At 51.0% G+C, this 23,469-nt stretch overlaps 1 protein-coding gene and 1 long non-coding RNA gene across 7 annotated transcripts in view; one reads left to right on the forward strand and one right to left on the reverse strand.

Annotated features, from left to right (window-relative positions):
• The window catches only part of LOC125338196, a 95,072-nt gene that overhangs the window by 50,193 nt on the left and 21,410 nt on the right, over positions 1-23,469 (forward strand). The gene's annotated exons all lie outside the window — the stretch shown is intronic.
• The window catches only part of SORL1 (sortilin related receptor 1), a 46,692-nt gene continuing 27,481 nt past the window's right edge, over positions 4,259-23,469 (reverse strand). The window contains exons 26-49 of one of the 2 annotated variants that reach the window (XM_048328620.1): positions 22,667-22,789; positions 22,357-22,464; positions 21,795-21,926; positions 21,428-21,559; positions 20,656-20,790; positions 20,206-20,361; positions 19,680-19,829; positions 19,172-19,300; positions 17,573-17,699; positions 16,869-17,038; positions 16,505-16,617; positions 16,095-16,199; positions 15,118-15,190; positions 13,918-14,000; positions 13,564-13,660; positions 12,795-12,979; positions 12,206-12,325; positions 11,962-12,126; positions 11,035-11,209; positions 10,496-10,602; positions 9,413-9,605; positions 9,089-9,301; positions 8,408-8,507; positions 4,259-4,650 (exon numbers count right to left, since the gene is read on the reverse strand). In XM_048328620.1, the coding sequence (XP_048184577.1) occupies positions 8,440-8,507; positions 9,089-9,301; positions 9,413-9,605; positions 10,496-10,602; positions 11,035-11,209; positions 11,962-12,126; positions 12,206-12,325; positions 12,795-12,979; positions 13,564-13,660; positions 13,918-14,000; positions 15,118-15,190; positions 16,095-16,199; positions 16,505-16,617; positions 16,869-17,038; positions 17,573-17,699; positions 19,172-19,300; positions 19,680-19,829; positions 20,206-20,361; positions 20,656-20,790; positions 21,428-21,559; positions 21,795-21,926; positions 22,357-22,464; positions 22,667-22,789 (3,059 nt within the window). In that variant the 3' untranslated portion in view covers positions 4,259-4,650; positions 8,408-8,439. Of the gene's footprint in view, positions 4,651-8,407; positions 8,508-9,088; positions 9,302-9,412; positions 9,606-10,495; positions 10,603-11,034; positions 11,210-11,961; positions 12,127-12,205; positions 12,326-12,794; positions 12,980-13,563; positions 13,661-13,917; positions 14,001-15,117; positions 15,191-16,094; positions 16,200-16,504; positions 16,618-16,868; positions 17,039-17,572; positions 17,700-19,171; positions 19,301-19,679; positions 19,830-20,205; positions 20,362-20,655; positions 20,791-21,427; positions 21,560-21,794; positions 21,927-22,356; positions 22,465-22,666; positions 22,793-23,469 lie in introns of both variants that reach the window. The other variant, XM_048328621.1, reaches the window with a different exon arrangement.

Here is a 23,469-nt window from a genome sequence, read left to right on the forward strand (position 1 = left end):
TCAATTCAGAAGTTCAGCCCCGCTCTGGCAGCGCTGGCTTGACAAAGTGCCATTGTTGCCCACGGCCGGGGCCGTGTGTGTGAGGTTTAACCTTCTGCATTTCCCCTTTTCTGCTGCACGAGGAATGCCCAGAGCTGCGCAGAAAAATGTCTCTGATGTGTGGTTTACACGTGAAAATGCTGCATTTGAACTTGCACTGACTCTGCCCAGAGTGGATCGGGTTAAATGGACTATTACAATGGCGGGAGCTCATCTGGAACTAATAATTTTTGAGGCCACCAAAAGTAAAAAGTAAAAAAAAAAAAAAAAAAGGTGGGGGGAGGAGGAGGAGGAGAGATCCTTTCGAGTTTGGTGGCCAGTGACTAAAGCTTCTGCTGCCATCTACTGCACATGGGTGGCAGTAGGGCCGGCTGGGAACTGCCCACTTTGGACCGAACCGGCCAAAAAAAACAGGTTAAAAAGTGAATTATGGGTTCTGGTACAGACAGAGCCGGTTCCCAGCTCTGCCCTCCCGCGAGCGTATCTGGGGTCTGGCTTGGAGGGGTTTAGGACCGCTGGGAGCATCTGGTGGGGCTGTGCAGAAGGAGAGGAACGCGGTGCTTTCATCGCCGCAGGTTTTGGGCTGCGCCCCTTGGCACCGTCACCCCTTGGCACCGTCACCCCTTGGCACCGTCACCCCTTGGCATTGTCGCTCCTTGTGCTTAGGATTCACCACCACGGCGGAAGTTTTTGGCTCTGGTTCTGGGGGGGGGGTTGGGGAGGGGCGTTTACAAAACCCCCTGATCCATGGTGGGCGAGGAGGGGCTGCAGCACAAATCACCCGGCAAAACGGGCCGGGGGTGAGCGACATCTGTTTTGTCTCAGCACGGGGGAGCGGGGCCGGCCGTGGCCCCACCCGCTGGACGAGGCTCAAGCATTACCATGCTTGGCCAGACAATAAACGCAGCCTATTTATTTATGATGGCTGGACCCTTAGCAGGTCACTGGCACAGTCTCCAAGGGCGATGCATTCGAATCCCTCTCTGGATTTTCCCTCTTCCCATCTCTCCAGGCTGCCTTCTATTCTTTGTGCCTGCTCTCCCGGGAGATCTGGGCTCGGAACAAACAGCTCGCCATCCTTGTGGCTCTTGGTCGCGAGGTTAAATAAGTTTAGGAGGGAAAAGTACATTTGGAAATGGTGTTGATGCAGATGAGTGAGCCAAACACGCTATTGTCTTTACCAGCTCTGAGTCTGCTGTGGCAATTTCCAGGGTACAGAGACAGGCTGGCTGTGGGTTCCATAGAGCTACTGCAAAGGGGATGGGAAACCAAGCTGGTCCCGTGACTGAACACACAACTGGGATTTGGCCTCCAGGCTTCTGTTCCTGGCTCTCTGAGGGATCCCGAGAAAGCCCCGGCGGGGGGGAAGGAAAGCTGTGCCGTTTCAGAGAGCCAGGCTAACCCCAAAGGGGGCCGGCAGCACAGAAGGGGGAGCCTTTGGCGAGGGTGTTGGGAGAGGAACTGCGGCGCTGCTCTCCACTGGAGCTGGGGAAGGGGTGCTAACAAAGAGGAGATGTTTGGCCAGGGCTCCTCTCCAGCCTGCGGGGTGTGTGTGCTTCAGGAGCTGCTGGGCTGCAGGGGGGATGTTCTCACCCGGATCTTGGGTTTGGGATTCGTTTCACGTAGGCTGTGGTGTCTTACAGTCCCAAGGCTCAGTGTGAGGCAGTCGCCGTTGAGTTCCCGTTATAGCAAAGAGAGTCTGACCTATTTTAGGATGAGGGAAGCACTCTCTGAACTGCTGTGCCTCATCCTTGGCTGCAGACAAGGCCTGGAGTGACCCTCTCAGCTTGGGCAGGGATGAATCCTGCACAGAGCCCAGGCCAGGAGGAACCTCCAACCTCTTCTCCATCTTCTTCTCGCTACCGTTGGGGATCTCAGGCTTGGGGAGATACAAAATGCACTGGCAGCCATTCCCTCAGTGTACAAAAACGACTGAGAATCAGTCAAGCCCCAAACTTCCATTCAGGTTCCAAATTCCTCCTTGGAGGGCATCTGCTTCCCCCCCACTGGCTACAGAAAGATCCAGGGAAAATAAACCTTCTCTTTTGGCCAGGCCAGCCTGGAGATGAGAGGCTTGGTGACGTGAATATCACTTCTTGTCCACCTCTGCCTCAGGTCCTCCACCTCTAAAACGTTCCCCTCCTGTACTGCCAGTGTCCAGTTGTAGCTTCAGGATGAATTTAATGAACTCCTGCTCACTGAGTGTCTTCCTGGCCCTCTTTCCCAAACTGCTGTCTAGTTCCTTTTCTATGACCGTCCATCATCCTGGGATTTTTTCCAGCACAACCCCACGCAGGTGCTCTGAAACAGAAGAGGCTAGGTCTGCTCCCTAAGTTGATCCCAAGTCTGCAGAGGCTGGAGAGAGAAAATCTTCTGGGCATGATGTCAGCCCAGCTCTGAGAGTTTGAGGATGTGGGCTTCTGGATGCCTGTAATTTACAGGAAAGAAATAAACCTCACATCCTGGAAGATGCCATTTTTCTTGTATCCCACACTTGGCAGGTTGGGAGGTTTGTGGTAGGAGCCAAGATGTTGATGGTTAGCATTAATCTTTCCTTCCCACAGACCTTCTCTTCCTTCCTTCCTTTGGCTGGGCTATCTGGGAGCTCTTGGCTCCTCCATCCCAAAATCCAGCTTGAGTTCTGCTGTGAAATCTCCTCAGTTATTTCATCTTTCCAGCTGAGAAAGGCTAAACACAATCGTTCGGGAGTCTGGCACAAGGCACTGGGAGTGCTTGCTCAAAGGAGGAGCAGTGAGCCAGAACTTCAGCTGCTCCCTCAAGATCAGAGCCCATCGATTTTGTGGAAAGCTTAACCCACGGTGGGAAGGGATTTTTTGCTGTCTTTCCACCTGGTTTCCTCGCTCCTGCAGGCAGGATCCACATCTTCCCCTCCCTGTGGTTGCAGGAAGCAGCCCCTGGTGTTATTTGGGGGAAAGAGGAGAATTTTTAGGAGCAGCAGAGTGAGGGGAGCCTGGATCCAGCTCCTGGATGGGTTTGTGCCTTGTGCTCCATCCAAAGCTCCTCCAGCAACTGGAATTTTCCTCTTTGATGGGTTCTCATCATGGTGGGGAAAAATGTTATAGCTTGCTGTGGTGAAGGTAGTAAAGGATTAGGGTGGAAATCTTCCCTATCCATAAAAACCTGCAGCTTTTGTTAGGAGAGGAGGCAAACTTATTCCATTGAAATTTTCTCAGTGACAGCGCTGAGGCTTCAGAGTCGCGTGGCTTCCTCCAGCAGAAAGTAGGTGCCTGGGAATGAAGTGTAACTCCTTGTACCTCCCGGGGGGAACAATCTATTCCAGGGGCAGCCGGAAAAATCAGCTTCGTTCTCCACCGAGGGGGCGACGGGGAGGAAGGGACGACTGTTTGTTAACGTTGCCTTAAGCTAAATGTTAATGAAGTGCAACACTTAAGATGCTCGCACGCCTCAATTATGTCCACCAAGATCACATGTTGCCTTTCCAATTATCCGGACTGGGAAATGAGGGACGTGTGAAGAGCTGCTGCCTGCTCATTACCTCTCCCTGCCAGCAGAGATCCTGCTGGATTTCTCCAGGTGCCGGCTGTACCTGCACACGCACCGTGCAGGGACGGGGGGTGTTGTGGAAATGGGTTTTAAGCACGGAAAATAACGTGGGAGGTGGTGCTGTGCAATCGTGGAGGTGAAGCTTGGACAGGCTGGAAGTGATGTCTGGGTGTCTGGGGGTGTTGGTGACCTTGAGGGAAGGGACAGGCAGACGTGACCGCGTTAGGAATGAGGGTGGCACCTCTCAGGAGCTGCTGCTCCTTCGGCACAAAGCTCAATTGTCCTGATTCTGATCGCCCTTGTCCAGTCCCTGCAGTTTGATCGAGAGCACTGACAGGAGGGGAACGGCTTCAAACTGACACAGGGCAGGGTTAGATTGGATATCAGGGAGGAATCCTTCCCTGGGAGGGTGGGGAGGCCCCTGGCACAGGGTGCCCAGAGCAGCTGTGGCTGCCCCTGGATCCCTGGAAGTGTCCGAGGCCAGGCTGGAGCACCCTGGGATAGTGGAAGGTGTCCCTGACCATGGCAGGGGGTGGAATGAGATGAGCTTTAATGTCCTTCCAACCCAAACCACTCGGTGATTCTATGATCCTGTTAGGTTTTGTAAAACAAAAATATGTTCAGAAAAAAAAGTCTCCTTTTTCCTGCACCAGACACACAGAGGCTGGGTAACAATTTCAGAAACCAGAAACTGTTTTGTTTACCCAATCCATTTTTATTATTATCATTAAGTGGAAAAAAAAAATAAATTGACAGACAAAACTTCCTTCAAAATTGTGCAATAATACATAGCAGAAATCAGTGAATAAAAAAAAAAAAAAACAACCAAAGGACACAGAGTAGCAATTCAAATAGTACAACATTAAACTTCACTTGAAGAACCTGATTAAAAGGTGACACTACCTCTATTAGAGGCTGGCTGCTTGTGGACTGATGCAGGTGTGGAAGGATTAATTATAATGTTGCAGCTATTTCCAGGAACGAAGATGCTCTCGGGGTCCAAGAGTAACTGAGTTATTGCACCATTTCCCTCCTCAAGTCCATTTGAAGGAGACTTGAAAGTTGTTTCAGAAAAGGGTTTTTTTCCTGAAAAAATGACATTTTACTTTTCCATCAGCGGGTAGGTGAAGTTTGTCATTAAATATACTCTGATTCCAAGCATGGAGATGCTCACACTGAGCTCTGCCCTGCGAGGAATGGGAATTCTGCTCAGGGAGAGTTTCCTTGGCTCGGGTGGGGGTTCCCTGGCGGATAATGTGAGGGTTTTGGACACTCTGGAAACAGGAGGAGTGAAATAATGTGGTGACCACCAAGGTGACCATCAAACACGAAAGTCCTTTGGCCACGAGGCCACAAGACGTGGATGCTGGCAGCCAGCTCTGTCTCTCTGCTCTCCCCTCCCCTTCTTGGCTGACTCTGAGCTCCCAAACCTGTCTGTAACTCCATCTGTGTCCAAGGAAAAGAGGCTTTTCCCAGGGCTGAGCCTGCAGCTGTCTCCTGCTAAGGCTGTGTCAAGGTGGGAGCACCTGGAACAAGTTAGGGCAGGGTGAGCCGGGGCATGAACTTGCAGCACGCCAGCCCTTCTGCACATCAAATACCTGCAGGCAGGGGGTTTTACCCCGAATTTCACCCCTCTCAGAAATCCCTCTTGCAGTTTTCCTGAGGTACAGCCCCTCAGCCAAACCCCAGAGGGGCTGGAAGCTCCTGCTCCAGCTGGTTCCTGCGTGCGCCCGGAGCGTGGGCTCTGCTCTCGCTGGGTTCAGGGAGCTTTTACAGAGCTGGCAACCCTCAGAAGGGATTTACTCAGACTGAAAAGAGCATTTTTTTGACCTTTAATAGGTGTCAGGTCTCCAGTCTGGGAAATGGTACCTCCTTGTCGTTTCTTGTAAAAACCAAAGCTCCAACACAAAAAAGCACCCCTCACAAAAAGTCTGAGCCAAAGCAAAAGAAGCCTCATGGTCCAAAACCTCAACAGACTTTAGTGTTCAACCTTAGTCTTTTGTTCAAACGGACTTGAGAGTACCTGTGGGCATCTGAAATGGATGCAAACACAAATTAACTGGTGGAAGTTCCTCCTAACCAGGGTATTTTCCATACCCTTTTCTTGTTTCCCATACAGATCCCAACATTTCACTGGGTTCCTACAAAGTAAACCCAAATCACCTCCCAAAATTTAGGGTAGCCAGTCATGTCACATTGCATAAGGCTGCTGAAAGGAAACCAGAACGAAATGTACATCCACATCCACGTGCCATATTTACAGCAGAACCCTCCCACCCCCTGCCTGTCTCCGTGAACAAGATTCCGTGCTTCAAAAGTTCATAAAAATATACAATTTACCCCAGAACTTCATCGAAGCCGCTCACTCCCCACCTGGAGCCCAGACTTCTCTATCTCTATATATATAAAATACAGTAGCCCTGTGAAAGTTGCTTTGCTGAGAGCACAGTGGTGATTTTTGCAGTGAAGGGGAGGGCTGGGAGCGTTGGGGACAGCTCTAAGTGCTGTGCCCACGAGGGCTTTGCAGTGTCCCCAAACCCCTGGGCACTCAGGGGTGACTCCACAGAGGGCTCTGCTCTGCCCACGCTGTGTTAGGGAGTTACATTTAACCGAGAGTGCTGGGGTTTGGGAACAGTGTTACCCCAAAATGCTGTGCTCTGCATGAGTGTCCCCGAGCCAGGAGCGTTTTGGAGTGGCCAGGAGTGACCTGTCCCCCAGGGGATGCTTGGAAACCTCCAGCCAAGGGATTTCTGCAGGATATAAAGTGGTTACAAGGGTCCCCCTTGGCATCTGGCTAGACAGAGATGGGCTAAATTCTGAATTCTGCTCATCTTACTGCAGCAGGATTCACTCTGGGGGAGTAAAATATCAGAATTTAACCACTCCTAACCCTCAGCAGAAAGGCACCAGATTTTGGGATGCTACACTGCAATTTTCATTTACCTGTGCCAAAAATATGTACTTTATAAGGAAGGGGTTCAGTACTCTTTATCTCTGTTTTTAGGCTTCCTCTCCTGCATAAAATCTTTTGATTTATGTTTTTGAGACTCGTTTAGCCTCTGGGTCAGAGTCTGGTCTCTCTGTGTAGCTGTAGCTCCAGGCAAACTGTGCTATGTGCACTGGGTTGATTTACTCAAAATTTCAACTCCTGAGCAGCACCTGATGCACTGACAAGGTAAAAATATTGCAACTCTGCAAGCTTGCTGCTACTTACAAAAATCTGATTCCAGTTTGGTCCCAGCTTTGGGAGGGGAAAAAAAAAATCTGTCACCGGGAATGCTAACAGCAGTAATTGAAAATAGAGTCAGTATTTCTCTAGAGTATCAAACCATCCAGACTTCAACTTCTTTTTTATACAGTTTTCTATTGTGAAATTAAACTGATCAGTCGTGTATCAAAACATAGTTGGCCTCTCTCACTTCATCTGTAGGAAGACTGCAATTATAACTTAATGTACACTGCAAAAATACCTTTGTTTTTAACAAAAACAGTGTGACAAGACAGTGTGCTGTATTTCCTGGTGAGGAGTTTTGCATATATCGAGCACGGACAGGGGAGAGCCCTGAACATCCTCTCCTGTCGTGCTCCTGGGTTGGCAGGTAGTGGTGAGGTTCACATTTTTTGGTGAAATGCACATTTTGCTGTCACAAAATAAAAGCTCCAAACAGTGGCAAGCAGACATTTGCATTTGGCTCTGCAGCCAGTATTGTGTCTGCTGGGAACGTGAGATGAGAAAATAACATGTGTGTGTGTGTGTGTATATTTATATTATCTCTAAAGCTGTAGGTAAAACTACAGCTGCTTTTAGGAAATTCCAATGAGGGAGCATCAAATCCCTGCTGTGGACCAAATTAATTTAAATTTTCAGTAATTATTGCTCTGTGTGAGTGTGGAAAATCTGTATTTGCACACACTGGAGGCTCCCCCTTCCGTCCCACCACCGTGCTGGCATCTGAGGGAAGCTCCACGGAGGAGGGGTATCCTAAATACCTGGGAAATGTGGTTTAAGGTGCAAGTGGCAGTTTTTTGTTTCAGTGATGTGGTGGTTGTAAGCTCCAGATTAATTAAGCCCCGTGTGATGGGCAGGGGCAGCAGCAGGAGGGGTTTGGGCAGCACATCTTGGTGTGGGGATGTTTTTTGCCTTCCTACAGCAGCAGGAAGCAAAACTCATCCCTAAAAAATGTGCCGTGGTACCTTAAGATTGCTCAAAGACTGGGTCTTGTATAAGGGAGAAAAAATATGTGAAAATGAGGGTTTTTATTATCATGGCAAGGACAATGATGGGGATGCCAAGATACGAGTGCCTTGCAGGATAAAGTGGCACATGTTCTACACAAGAATGTGTACAATGTCTGACGACTCTGGAAATCTGTTCTGCAGCAGATTTCCCAATAAATTAACACAACAAAAATACTTTCATATAAAACAAACTCCAAAGGATTTTTTTTTTTTGTCCTAAAGTAAAAGCAAAACCTTCAGGGACTATATTACTTATCTCTCTCTACATATATAATCTCCTGAATTTTTTTCCTTTTTTAAATAAATTTATTCTTGTCTTAGAAAAATAAAACGAGTAGCCAATTTAGTCAACGGAAAATATCTCACAGACTTAAAAGCATGCCCAGCAAGCATAGCCTTGTAAGACTAAATTAATGTTAAATCAAAGCAATTTGTTACTCAACCAACCTAGTCTGCAATTCACAGTTGATTACTACAAAGTGTATTCTTAAAATTATTATTATTTTTTTCTTTTTTTTTTGGCCCATATAAAAATAACGTATTGCAACTCAAAGTGCATTTTTAAAATAAACAATCAACTATTTTTATCAAATAAAATATTTACACCATTTGGTTTTGTACAGTCAGAAATGCGCTTCAGGCGATGACCATGGGGACGTCATCTGAAAATCCAGTTATCATTGGGGCTTCGTCGTCCTCATCTCCTGGAAAACAAACCCAAAAAAGAGCTCTTAGGGGGCCCTCAACATTTATATTGCATTTTATATTTCTGGGGTTTATATTTCTGGTTTTATATACATTTTGCATTCTGTTTTTAAGCCATTTGCATTGGAAGGAGGGGTTTCATGTGATAAAAACGTTTGGTTAGGAAAACATTCGGTCAGACCTGATGGTCCTGAAAGGTCTGTGCGACCTTAACTTTTCCATGGTTCTGTGCTTTGGACTCTTAGATCAAATCCATAGAGATTGTGATGGCAGAGTGGCCCAAACCATGATAAAAGAATTCATTCTCACCCTGATTTCACGTCCCCAGTGCATTTTTAAGTGATTTGCATTGGAAGGAGGGGTTTAAGTTTGCTAAAAAAGTTTGGTTGGGAAAACTTTTGCTGGTTGGACCTGATGGTCTGGAAGGTCTTTTCCAAATTTAACAACTCCGTAATTCCCTGATTTGTACTCTTAGATCAAACCCATAGAGATTGTGATGCCAGAGCGGCCCAAACCACGACAAAAGAATTAATTCTTGCCCCCGATTTCACGTCCCCAAATGCCACCAGGGGCCACGCACCCAGATCATCCCCCGAGGAGAAGATGGCTGAGCCCAGGCGGGAGCTGTAGTGGCTGTTGGCGAAGGCAGTGAAGCTGTTCTGGAGCCTCCTGTGCCTCATGTACAGCACCACAAAGCCGATGCCCAGGGTCACCAGCAGCAGGAACAGCACTGGCACCACGATGGCAGCCACATCCGTGGGGCGGCCGGATTTGGTGGCAGAGGAGTCTTCACCTGGTGAGGGAGGGACACAGGTGCTGCTTGTACCAACTGCACACCTCTAAAGAATTTATGAGGCTTCCCGGAGTGTTTTTAAGGAGGATGAGGGAAAAAATAGGGACTCACCCGTTCCCAGCTCGTCATAGAGAAGCGTGGCCGGCTCCCCACACATCTGCCCCCCGTACAGGCACCGGGCCTGCACAGTGAATGAGTAGTTGTGGCCTATCTTCAGGTTGGACACCTTGAAGAAGTTCTCCGTGGTGTTGCCCAGATAGGCTGTGATGTTCATCAGGCTGTCAAACATGTGAATCTCGTAGCCCTGAGGGAGACACAAGCCCCAAATCACTGGGCTGCGGAGGGTGGGTTTGCTCCCTCCAAAAGGGGTTTGAAACTTGGCTTTCCTCCTGGATCTGGCTTTGATGAACTCTGCTGGGCTGTCAGCTGGGAGGGAGAAATGTGGAGCCTCCTCCAGGAACCCCTGCTGCTGTGCATGGACCTTGACCAGTTCAGGGAGGAGAGATTTCTCTTCTCCCAAATGACAGGATGAGAGGACACAGCCTCAAGTTGTGCCAGGGGAGGCTCAGGTTGGACATCAGGAGGAATTGCTTCACTAAAAGGGTTGTTAAACATTGGAAGGGCTGCCCAGGGAGGTTTGAATCCCCATCCCTGGAGGTGTTCAAGAAACAACTGGATGTGGCACTCAGTGCTCTGGGCTGGTGACAAGGTGGGGATCGGGCACAGGTTGGACCCAGTCTTGGAGATCTTTTCCGACCTAAACGACTCTGGTTTGGTCAGTCTGGTCCGCTCTGTCCTTAGCACCCACCCCAGAGCACCCAAGCACAGAGTTCAGGGGGGTGATGGCTTTTTTGGTGCAGTTTTCTACCTGCCCATGCTCTGACAGACATTTCACAAATTTTCTATCCAAGTCTGAGTAATGACAATTCTCAGACTTCCTGGCATGGCAGGACAGCATCCTATTCCCAGTCCTTTCACACAAGGGACAATTGTCCTTTTCTAGGACAGTAATTATGTTCCTAAAAGGTGACTGATTGGATCTATCAGCTTCAGAGCCTGAGCCGTGACACGAATTTTAGTGAGCTCTCTTAGAGGGCTCCCCAAGGACAGGATGGATTTCAGAGTCTGTGAAGGAGCCTTGCAGTGACTCTGCCCCGGGGTTTTCTGTAGGACAGGAGGCACAGCAAAACTTACCCGGCTTTCATTGAAATTACTTTCCTTCAATGCCAAACTCTTCCAGAAAAGCAGAATATGGTCATTTTCTGTGATGATTTTTAAGGCATCCGGTGCAGACAGGGGGACTGCAAAGGAGAAAAAGTGGCAGTGGGTGAGGCTGTAGCACTGGTGGCACTTTTCTCTTACAGGAATGGAGTCACTTCTGAAACTTAGTGGGTTTTTTTAGGGATCAGCACAATACTCTGCTTGGAAAAGGGATGTGCTGGGGGAGAGGATGCTGTGGCGTGGAAGCTGGGAGGAGTTTTTCAGTGGTAGGAACGTAATGGTACTTGGTGGTGTGTACACAGCCAAATGGGTGTTCTTCCATCTCCATTTATCAGGAGAAAAACACTGGATATCACTTGAGACGCTTCCTCTCCACTGCTGTTATTTGGGGGTGTAATCACCTCCCCTGGGAGGCCTCCCAAAACTGGGCTTTGGCCGTGGGAGAGGACCAAGAGCTGCAGAACCATTCCTCCAGCCTGCAGGCAGCACAGGATGGGCGGCGTGGCCCTTACCTGTGTTGATCTTCATGCTGGATTCCTTGCTCATGTTGCCCAGCTGGACAATCACGTGGTATTTCCCTCCTGGCTCCAGCTTCTTTATGGTGTACTCCACCGTGCTGTTCCGGCTCTTCACTTTGTAGATTTTATCTGTTTTCCTCACCAAATCTTTAACTGCCACAGCGTAGAGCTGGAGGGGGGAGGAAATGGATGGAAAAAATCTCACTTTCCTGCGGACTTTCAGCAAAACTGGGGGGGTAACATTTGCTTTAAACCAAGGCTGAGCTTTACAGAAAGCCTGGGAAGCAAAATTCCAAGCCTCTCTCTGGATCCCTGCCCAAAAATCTGCATTTACTGATACAGAAAATGCAGTTGGTGGAACAGATGAGGGCAGGAGGAAAACCTCAGGTTGTATTTCTCGGTGAATCACAAGGATGCAATGCGAACCCTGTCAGAGTTTCCAGCTCTGCTGGGAAGATTTATACCTCCAAACCTTTGCTGTTCAAGTCTCTGGACCAGAATGGGAGGGGAAAGCTTGCTGAGAAAATGACTGGCCTTCAATGGAGCGAGACCTGAGCGTACGCCAGCGTGGCAGAGAACAGAACCGGGCTTTGTTGGGGCAGGAGGCAGTGCCCCAGCCCAGCCTTACCCTCCTGGGCAAAGCCAAAGCCCAGAAAGGTGTTTTGGCACATGCTCAGGGCTGTTTTTAGACTTAATCAGCAACAGATATCCCAGACCTGGCTCTTTTTAAACATTACAGCCCTGAGGTAAGGGCCAGTAGGGAGGAAATGAAGATCTCGGAGCTGTCAGCACTTTGATGACGATTTTATGTAGAGCATAGATCAGATCTCAGGCTTTCTCCAGCGGAAGAAAGGCAAGGCTCTGTCTTTGAGCCAGCATTTTGCATGCACAGGGACAGGAGAAGGCTCTGTGGGGTGTTACCATGTCCTGGTCGGGCGAGTCGTAGGGCGATTCCCACTTGATGACGGCGAACGTCTTCCCGGTGTGCACGGAGTGGAGGTGCCGTGGCGGCAGCCGGTTGTCCGGGATCATCTTCACCACCACGTAGTCCGAGGGGGGGCCTTGGTAGGGAGACATCACCCGCACCTGGGAGGGAGGCACAGGGGTCAGGGCTGTGTCCTGGTGGAGCCACGGCAGGCAGAGGGACAGGAGGAAGGGAGCCCACCAGGAACAGGTACTGCTCGTCCCGCTGCACCAGCACCGTGATGTTGTGGGCGCTCGTGGTGCTGTTGTGGGGGCTCCTGTACAGCTCCAGGAAGGACGTGGCGTAGAAGATGCCGTAGACCTGAGGAGGGAGAGCGCAACAGGGATGGTGTAGGGTTTGGCACGGCCCAGAGCATCCACTGGCTGCCACTTTTTAGGGGCATAAAGCAAAGACCCTTTTCCTTCTGGACCCTTTTTCCTGCTTTTCCTTCTCTCTTGCCCAAGGTCAATCTGCCCACTTTCCTTTGAACTCCCAACCCAAAACCCTGAGTTCAGCTCAGGGTCCAGCAGTTGATTCAAAGGCTGCTGGAGCATTGTGCTGTCTGCATTTAAGCCACTTCTCACTGCATCAGTGGCTGAGCAAACGGACAAGGATCCTTTCTTTGCTTCTATTTAAAGGGCAGGAGGTTCTTTCCCTCATTCTCCCCCAAATTTTCAGGGCCTTGGAATTCAATCCAAACAAATAATCCTGATTTCAGGGTTTTCTGTGCTGCTCTGAGGCTCTGAGCTAGACCCCAGGGTGGCCGATGAGGGAAGGGCTGGTGCCTTACGACATTCCTGGGGCCGGTCCAGCTGCATTCCACCGCCGTCTGGTTGATGGCCTTGGCCTTGAGGCTTGGGGACGCAGGCCTTGTGCCACTGGTCACCACATGCACAAAAGACAGAGGGCTGTCACCCAGCTCCGTCTTAGCCCAAGCAGAAATTTCATAGGGGGTGTGTGCTGTCAAATTGGCCACTGAGCAAGAAGAGAAAGGGGCACTATTAGGTGAGGCAAAGCACGGCGAGGGCGGGGTGAGAGCACGAGGGAAGGGGCAGCAGCAGCAAACAGACGGGAGCCTGCCTCTCCTGGGCCGTGCTTCCATTCCTTTGGAGTAATTTCCTTTCTACAGAAGCACCTGATACCCTGGCATCCAACCCAGCCCGTGCTTTCCTGGGCCCAGATGATTTCCCATATCCACACTGAGATTGTTCCAAACCAGAAATGGGGTTAACAGGGACATGTGCTGTATGCAAGCCCAAGAAACGCTTGTTCTGTTCCTACTCCCTTTGGCAGATTAGAGATGGAACAACAAACAAAACCCCATGTGATGAGAAAGGACTAGTGCAGCTCTGGGGGTAAATCCCAAATCTGCTTGAAATCTCCAGGTCCTCAAAACAGAGGATTTGCTGCTTTGTCCTCTCCAGATTGAAACAGAATTGTTTAAAAAGAAACGACCAGTAGCAAAACAAAAAAAGAAATAAAATAATCCTATAACCTCCCATTAATCCTTCTGCTGGGTGTTGACCAAAGCAAAACTTCACATTTTGTGCAGAATTTACCTTTTTGGATGGACTTTTCTCCTTCTATGACCAGAGTCCTTTTTTCCTGCCTGTGGGTATCGAATGTCCAGTAGATGTTGACCACGTAGCCACTGACCTGTCAAGCCCAAGGACACACAACAGAGCCATCAGCTCAGCTGTGCTTGCACACAGGGAAACAGGGTTACTGTCAGACCCCTGACAGTCTTTGCATTGTATTTTCCATCCCAATTAAGAGCCCCGGGGCAGTTTGGGAGCAGTAAGAAATGATTTGGCATGAAATAACTGGTAATTGCAATGCTTCAGTGGGTGGCAGCTTCTCCCAGCCACTATTCACCATTCACCCAGCTCAGAGGTAAAGGGAAAAACTCTTACCTTGATATTCGTGGTCATTTTTAGGCTGAAACTTATGGAGTCCTCACTGTAGCTCTCAATGTGGATGACAGGGGGAGGGATGGCTGGGGGGAAAGAGAGAAAAGGCCTGTTAGTACAGCACAAAGAAATAAAAACAGTTCTTGGGAGGAGATAAAATACAGCTTTTTGTGGTAACACCCAGCTCCCAGAACAGGAAGCCCCAACCTTGTCTAAGACATGTTCCCCTCAGAGAAGACACTGATGTAATTTTTTAAGTGAACCACCTAAAAGCTGCTTTATCTGTGCCCTGCTCAGTGCAGGCTGGAACTGGAGGGGTCTGGGCAAAGGGATTTCCCTCTGAACTCAGCAGGATGAGCTCCTATCCCAGCTAACAGCTCCTGGCCTTCCGAGGAGCTGCTGAGGGAGGTCAGGAGCTGTCGGTGCCAAACACTCATGCAAAATCTGAAGTGGAAGTTATTTCTGTTCTTTTTACCTCTGCTTTTCTAACCATCAGGTAATTCACATTATCTGAATCCTGCACTTTGAGTAGCCTGATGTTTCCTTTCCCTTCTTCCATCTAGCAAATTAGCAGACAATTTTGATGCAGGGACATAAGTTTGGATGAAAAACTTGGCATGAATACAAACGACTTCAAAAGGCTTTTCTTAAAAAAACCAAAACAGGTTGGGAAGGAAATGATTTACTGTGCAGTTTGAATTTATCTGCTGTCACTTTGATGTTGTGATAGTTCTTGGGAGCTGTGGTTGTTTTTTATGGTCTAGACCTAAAGGAGGAACCACAATAATTGTGACCTAAGAGGGAGAAGGATGAGCCAGCATCCTTTTAGGGTGAGAGTGATGGAGTTGGTAATTTCTTGTCCATCCTGTGGCCTACACAAGTCTGAGGGAACCTGTCTGCAGCCTGGGAGAGAGGGGACAGGCTCCTCGCCCACTTCCAGGGCAGCACATCCATCCTCTGAGCCACAGAGCTCAGAGGAGGAGTCAGTGACCCCTCCAGATGCGCCACCAAACTCTGAGGCAGCTCAGGTTGAGTGAAAAAGTCACTTTTTACAGGCCACTTTTAAGGGCAAAGCTGTTGAAGAGTGTGAAAGGCTCAGCAGGGAGAATAAAGGACAGGGAGGTGGCTGTGGATGCTGATACTTCAGGCTGATACTCTGATTTTTGTTACCTTGTCTGAGTTGACCGAAACAGCAACATTTACCTTTGCCTTTGATGGTGGTTATGGATTTGGATTCACTCCAATTTCCCACCCCTCGACTGGTTACTGCAGCAACCTTTGGAAACGAGAGGGTGAGGGAATATGAGCAACACCGTACAGTGCAAACAGAGCGGGAGGTTAGAGCAAGGTTATGGACCTGGCAGGGCTCCTGGGAAAAGGACTTGGAAGCAAACAATAGCTTAATTACTCGGCAATAAAATGCTTAATGCAGAGCTAAAGCCGACTGCTTAAAGTCAATTAAAGGAATCTAAGAGGAGGGAGCTGCAGCTTCACTGCAGATAACTGCTCTCTTATGTGATCTTGGAGGAGTCCATCGAGATAAGGAGCTTGGGACTCCATGGGCCCTAAACCATGCCAGGGAAGTCCATGCGAGCACTGAATCTGCTTCCAAAGATTTATTTGGGAATGGATTATATTGGGAAGGAACGCCATGAGAGGAAAGATCCAACCAGCTGTGGGAATAACACTGATTTGGAGCAGGGGCTTTAGCCCACCTCGCTGTGAACTTCCCCAAGAACTCAGGAGGCTGGACAATGGCAGAGCACACATTTCCCAGGGCTCGCTGTGCAGACTTTCATTTCCTATTCTTATTACTTCTGTCTATAATTACCCAGCCTCTCCCCTGTGCAGACATTCCCCACAGGCAGATCTGCTCCTTTTCCCTCTGATACACCAAGGACCAAATTTATCTCTGGCCCACATCCAGTGCAATCCAGTGACATTGGAATGGGCAATTAGCAGGGAGGACTTTGTCATCCAGCCTGGCCTTCTGGGACAAAGCAGCAAGTCAAGGGCCTTGGAACTGTAGACATTGGCAGTGCAAATGCCAAGCCCCTGGTGTGGGTTGGCATAAAGGGCAGGGCTTTAACAAGATGGTTTTTTAGCAAGTTCTTGGCTGTGCAGGACTTGGGCCACTCAGTAATGAGAGCTCACTTAGAGAGAGCTTTGGAAACACTCACTCGGACTGTGTAGAGAGTGTTGACCTGCAGGTTCCTGATCTCCGTGTAGTTCTTGGTGGTTCTGAGGGATGACCACTCCTTGGATCCGCTGCTGCTGTATTCCACCTAGGAGCACCAAAACAAGGCGTGAGGGCTCAAAAATACCACAGGTCAGCAGGTGTCTCTGGGACAAAATATTGGCAGAAAGAAGCACGGCAGCTCAGAAAGGGAGAAATGAAGAACTCCACGGCTGTGGAGCCCTGCAGCATTGCTTCTCCCAACTTGCCCAATGCTCCCAGCAGATTTCCTCCCCAAAATGTCCCACTCCAGGCCCACCCTCTCTGCAGCTGGCTGTGTGCTGGCAAGCCAGCCCGTGCTGCTGTCCCCACCCCACTGAGCTGGGCTCAGCCCCAACGGGCAGCGGCACTCACGATGAATTCCCGGATGAGGCCGTGGGCATTCACGGGGGGACTCCACCAGCCCATCACCACACCCTCAGCTTCTTTCTTCAGGGACAGCTGAAGGTTGAGGGGAGCATCTGGTACTAGAGAAACAGAGAATTATTAGTGAGAAAGAGAAATATTGGTGCCAGTCGCAGTGGTGTGCGCAGAACGTGCGGGGAAAAGCACGCTGAAAAATCGGGACAAAAGGGGTGGATGGCCCTTTCTCCCCATCCAGCACAATTCCCAAGCTTATGGAAAGACCCTTTTTGCTCATAGCAGGGATATCTCTACTTTTTAGCCCAAAGCAGCAGCAACCTGCCAGGGCACTGCTGGGAGTAGCAGCTCTGCTTACGTCCTTCGGGCGCCCGCAGCGTGATGAAGTCGTTGGTGTTGTAGACCCGGCTCAGACACTGCACCTGCACTTTCACCTGGTAGGTGCAGTCAGGCTTGAGGACTTTCAAAACGCTGTTGGTCTTGTTGCTGTGGGTCTCCAAGATCTTCCAGATGCTCTCACCGACCATCCTGCGCGAGAGAGCCACACCCCTCCCGTCAGGATGGGCTTTTGTAGCACAGAACACACAGACTGTGCCAGAAAAATGGAACCATTTTAAAAGGTTGCTGCTCGTTTTTCTTTTTGGTAAAGCCACACCACCAATCTTGAAAAGATGCTGTTGGAAAGCCTGAATTAACCATGGCTTGGTGACTTATAAGCCCCTGAGCTTTATACAACTGCTGTGCTCAAATTTGTTATCTTTGTTCTGGCTGTTAATGGTCCCACAAAGACGAGGCCCAAGTGGAGAAAAAAAAAGACTTTAACAACTTTACTGTTTGAGTAAATAATCAGGGAGAAAACCAACACAGTTTGTCACAAATACCCTCTTAGTACACCTGTGTCTCTTTTGCTACCAAATATGAGATTTTCTGAGCAGAACTTGATTAAGGAGCTCTGAGTGTTTCAGGCCTGATTCTGTGCAGTTCTCTGCAGTAAATACAGGCACACCTGTGCTCACGCTTGCCCTCTTTACCTGCTACAACAGCAGGTGAGGGATGGTGTACCTGTAGTAGATGTTGTAGACACAGGAGGTTGAGGACATCCTTTTTGGCCGAGCCCACGTCAGGGTGACATCACCAGAGAAATCAGCCGTCCACTGGAGGTTCTGGACTTTGTACACGATTGTGTCATCTGAGCAGTCAATGGGAAAAGTTAATTTACTGCAGGGAAACAAACCCTGTGCCCAGGAGAGAAACAGCAGTTCTGGTTGTAACACGAACAACAGGGGAGGTAGGAACAGCACTGGCTGAAAGAGTGTCTGCACCATTTAAATGAGATGTTTAATTTATCACTGGAGAAGACTGCGCTCACAGAGGGCAGTTCAGAGCAGGAATTTACCCCTGGTGCTCTTAGTTCCACTCAAAATGTCTTTATGCTGCGTCAGGCAAGCATCTCCTTTCCCCTGAGGAAAGATAAAGTGTGGCTGTTGATGAAATACTGGGAGTTTTGGAAGTGTGTGTGTACAAACTGCTCGGTGTCACCCTTCTCCTGGGTGTGATCAGTCCGTGCTGTCCCTGTCACCCTCCAGGGCCATTCTTTGCGTGTTTTTCCTTATCTCATCTCGTGTTCAGCAGCAGCACCCAAGCAAAGGCTGGCAGTTCAAGTCTGGGGCTCGCCTTGACGCGAGCTCTGTGGCTGAATCACTGCCTGACCTTCACAGAGGCACTTAGGGGATAAAAGCACCATGGAAGCCAGCCCTGGCAGTGCTGGGGACGGGAGGTGCTGATCTGGAATGCCCCAAATCCGTGCCCTGCTCCCACCAGGCCATTCCCACCTCTCTCTCTCTCCACGTGTTGGAGCCCAAATCCCAGTGTTGTGGCTCGGCTCTGCTGGGGTGCTCAGCTTTGGTGCTGAACAGAAACCGAGCAGAGCAGAGGCAAACTGCTGCTGCTGTGTTTTCCCTGAACAGCTGGAATTCAACCCAGCAGGCACGTGGGTCCATGGACAGGCAGGGCAAGACAATTTTTCCAAGGGAAAAGAGATGGTTTTCCCTTGGCGTAGCAGCCGAGCCGTGCATCTCAGCAATGCCTTCCCCCTCCCCTGAACCTGCTGCCCTCTCCCAATCAATATTTAATTAAAGAACTAAACCTGATTGATGCTTGGCCCCCCCAGCAGTTCAGCGGGGGAGCAGCTGAAGCTCATGGGTGGCCGGAGGCAGCGATCGATCGCTGTTACAGCCCAGGGCGGGCTCTGTCCCGCTGCCCCCACAGGGCCACCAAGGGCCAGCGTGGCACAACCAGGGATGGCAGCAGGGCACGTGCCACATCCCCAGGGTCACCTTGCAAAGGAGGGCAGAGCAGGAGACTCTTGCTTCACCTGTGGGCCATGTAAAATAGACACCTTTGCTCCTATACATCCGAAAATGATTTTTTTTTTTTTTCTGTGTCTGAGGTGCTGTCTTCTGAGGAAGACAAATTGTCAATGTAGAAGCTGCTGGGAAGTTTGTCCCAGCTGGTGATAAATGGGTGAGGAGGTAGCTTGGACAACTGAACAGAGGCAGATAAATCAGGGATGTTGGGAGGGAAAGGTCACAAATCCAGGAGAGCTCCTCCATGTGCTGCCAGGGAGCAGGGAGTGAGGGATGGGAGAGGGCTGCTGCTTACCTGTGCAGTTCCTCTCATCACTGCTGTCTGAGCAGTCCAGATATCCATCACAGCGCTCTGTCAGCATGAGGCAGGCCTCCCCATCCTCACATCTGAAACCACTGGGGCATGACAGGCTGCTCTGAGTAGCTGAAAAAGGCAGAACAGTTCAGGGCTTGAGGCAGGGAAGTCCCCTCAGCAGCACTGGAATGTTTGCAGGTGGCTGCGTGTCAGAGATGGAGCTCAGGCTGACGTGTCAGATATTGGGGTGTCTCCTTCTGGCTGTATCTTCAGAAGAACCTGGTGCTTATCCCAGGAAAAGCAACAATTGGACTTCTAATGGGAATAGCACCACTTGGGCTTTTTGTTCTTTTTTTTTTCTGTAAAGGATTTCTGGTTTCTGTAAAGGATTTTTTTTCCTGCAAGGATTTCACCAGCAATCAAAGCCTCCTCAGAGGCTTCCCCGCCCTCACAAGGAACCTCCCAAGGGAAGGATCCAGGTGGGACCCAGTCCCTTGCCCACACTTACGGCAGCTCCTCTCGTCCGTGCCGTCCTGGCAGTCCCTCACTCCGTCACACCGCTTCCAGTTGGGAATGCACTTGCGCAGCTGCTGGCACTCGAACTCGAAGCGGCTGCAGCGCTCCGGCAGCGCTGGGGACGTGGCTGTCACGTTGGGTCCTGCACACAGAGAGGGAGGAAAGCACCGGAGGCACCGCCGGGCTGGCACCGGCAGCAGCGGGGACCGAGCGCGGTGCCCGGGTCCCGACTCCACTAGATGGCAATCTCCTTCCATCCAGCAGGTGGAGAGGATGACGCCTCAGCCATCCTCTCTCCTGACTGCAGAGGGCTGGGAAAGCTTCTGCTTTGCAGGGAATGTCCTGCCCACGCCGCTGGAGCAGTGTCCCAGTTGGTGGCAGGACGGTGACCCCAGGGCCGGAGGACATTTTACACCATGCGTAAATTAACCCCGCAACCTGGCAAGGCTCTGAAAGGCCAGAATGCCTTGCAGATGTGATGTGGGAAAAGGGAAGGGGTGAGGGAGGGGGAAGCTTACTGGAGGTGGGACAGGCCTCCTCGTCAGAGCCATCCGTGCAGTCCTTGTAGCCGTCACACACCCAGCTGTTCATGATGCAGGCACCGCTGTTGCAGCGGAAATGGTTGGGAAGGCACGTCGGTGGGATCAGCGTGGTAAGGGGATGAACTGGAGACCCTAAAAATACACCAGGGAGAGCTGACCTGAGGGCCCTGCTCCTGTGTAAGCTCTGCCTGCTCCCTGCTGACCCAGAGGGAAGAGGGGAGCAGGTGAGGCATCACAAGCCCGGTGCTTTCATCTGCATTGTGTCTGTAATCAGGGTACCCAGAAATACAGGGTAAAAACATGCATGAGAGTGCCCACTCATGGGGCATTTTTGGAGCCACAGGGGCTGTGGGAAGGCAGAGTGATCCTTCAGCATGTCCTGGTCCCCATCATGTCCGTGTCACAGCCTCAGCACTGCGTCCTTACCCTCACAGTCCTTCTCATCAGACCAGTCCCCACAGTCGTTCTCCTCGTCGCACTTCCACCGGTTGGGGATGCAGTGCCCGTTCCCACACTGGAACTGGTAGTACCGGGAGCAGTTTGGGGCTTCTGTTGGGTTTTCTGGCAAGGAGAGGAGAGTCCCATGAGCCACAGGGTCACCTCAGCAGCCCTCAGCACAGCTGAGAGGTGAGAGCATCGCCCTGAGCAGCACAAGCACATTCCTTTCTCTTCATCCCCAGCATTCCCATTCCTCCCAGTCCTCACTCTGTTGCCACCACTGCTTTGTCTGCGTCCTTCGTGGCCAGACACCACCCCTGATCTCAAAATCAGAGCAGAATTCACCAGAGCATGGCAGAAATGGAGGAGCAAACCCTGCAACTCCGAAATGAGGCTGCAGCTGCCTCGCCTGGCTGGGTACAGCTCCTACAGCCACCCAGGGAACAGTGGTAAATATTGGGTTTGGCTGAAAACTGCCTGTCTGCTCAGGGCTGGGAGTCTGTGCAGTAAACATGGTCACAGAAGAGTCAGTCAAGCACAAGATGTGCCAGGTTTTCAGTGTGCTTCACTTTACCTGCCTGCAGTACGAGGGAAATGACACTGATGTCCAGGTAGGACACGCTGTGATGTGCCCAGAGAAAGCTGCACTCACACACATAATGCACACGAGTGAAAACGTGAGGGAGACAGGACTCCATGCTCCTGAAATCCAAAGGAAGCTGGAGCTGCAGTGGCAAGAGGCGCTGGGGGTGCTGCTCACCACAGTTTGCTTCATCGGAGTAGTCGCCGCAGTCATCCATCCCGTCACACTTCCACACCAGGCTGATGCACACCCCATTCTGGCACTGGAAGCTGAACTGGTCACAGGTCCGGTGGAACTCGGGGTCCTGGGCTGCAGGGAGAGGTTTGGTGTAAAGATCAAGGGCTTCAGGAAAGCTTGAGCAGGAAGGAGCACACTCGGGGCAATCTCAGATTTCTGAGCAGAGCATCGCGGTCTAGAGCCACCCCTTAGGAGAGCTGGCAGCTCTCTGGTAGTGGAACACATGATATTATTGGTTCTCTCCACGCCTCTGGTTTCATTCTGTGCCCACCCATCCCTCAGCAGAGGTGCCCAGGGTGACACTTACAGCACCCAGCGTAGTTGGCATCTTCGTCCGAGCCGTCTCGGCACTGGATGATGCCGTCGCACACCATGGAATGGAACAAGCACTGCTGCCGGTTCTTGCACACGAAATCCATGTAGCGGGTGCACAGGGGCTCTGCAGGGGTGGGGAGGACAGGGGGTGGCACCTCTGCTGTCCTTGCACACAGCAGCGTCAGCCCCTGGGATCCGCGCACGCCTGAGCGCAGCGGGCGGATTTTAGGGACTTAGGGAAAGTTCCCAAGACAAATGGTTTGAGCTGTGTCCCTGCACAGGCTGCCCCCCCCCCCCCCCCCCCAAATAACCCCTCGGGGTGGGCACAGGCACAGGAAGGGTTTGGTCAGGTCCCTGGCAATGTCCTCCCAGTCTGTCCCAGTCTGCCTTTTGCTGACCCGCCGATTTCACAGGGGGCTTGTGACTACTGCACACTAAGGCTTTCCCATTATCTCCCAGGGCTTTACTCCCAGTGGGACAGGCTTGGACAGACCAGAAATGCTGTCAGCCCTCGCTGCTGGGCCCCAGCAGCTCCCCCTGGCCCCGGTACCCACCACAGTGCTGCTCATCCGAGGCGTCGGAGCAGTCGTTGATGCCGTCACAGTGTTTGCTGGTTGGGATGCAGGTGCCATTGGGGCACTGGAAGCCATTGCACTTCTTCTCTGAAATCCAGAATTGGGTGGATGTTGTGTGGTTTTCAGGGTTTCGTTAATTAGCTACAAAAAGCCATGGTTGCCTTTGCGCTGTGCCGGCTTTTGGAGGGGTGGGGGCTGTGCCATGAATTTGTAGCTGGTTTAGCTCGGTGGGTGTGCAGAAATCCCTCCCACCCGTGGCAGAGTCCCCCCCACACACAGGACACGTTACCACAGTTGGCAGGGTCCTCATCAGAGCCATCCTGGCAGTCGGCGTCGCCGTCGCAGGCCCAGCGCTGCGGGATGCAGTGGCCGTTGTGGCACTGGAAGCTGGAGGCCTCACAGGTGTGATAAACTGCTGAAACCAGAGCAGGGGGACACCTGAGTGTGGGGTGTCAGCATGGCCCTGCTGAGCTGAAAGTGAGTCAGGCCACACCACCACACCCCGCTCCTTCCCCTGCACCAGGATCTCCCACCACAGCGGGTCCCAGCACGAGCAACACCCCATGGACCCCATGGTCTTTCCCTCTCCATGCCAGTCTTGATCACGAGCCTGCTGTGCCTCGGGGATGGCTTTCGGAGGGCAGAGATCTCCCAAAGCTCTCCCCAAAGTCAGCAGCCTGTCTCCCTTTGATCTCAGTCCTTGGGGTGTGTGTGCAAAGGTGGCAGTGGCGGCATCGTGCCAGAGATGGTGAGAAGCGTCACAGAGATCAAGCAAGGCTTGGCGGAGCTGCAGGGTCCCCCGTGCAGGGCAGGACAGCGACAGAGCGAGCTTTTAATTAAGGCAAACAAGGCTCTTCCATGTTGCCAAAGCAAACAAGAAATACAATTCTCCCTGGGGGTTTTCCTTAGGCTCCTGTCAGGGAAATATCTGCCTGTGGGGTATCTGGGTTGCAGTCTGGTTTGTGCTGTCACTTTAGAGACAAATCCTGCTCCTCAAGCAGGAGAGCGTTCAGAATTATTGGGAAAAGCAATGTTCAACTTAATTAAACGGCATGATCCTGAGTTTTAGGTCGGAGAGTGACACGCACTCGC

This window comes from Corvus hawaiiensis, chromosome 25 (genome assembly GCF_020740725.1).
Source record: "Corvus hawaiiensis isolate bCorHaw1 chromosome 25, bCorHaw1.pri.cur, whole genome shotgun sequence".
NCBI lineage: Eukaryota > Metazoa > Chordata > Aves > Passeriformes > Corvidae > Corvus > Corvus hawaiiensis.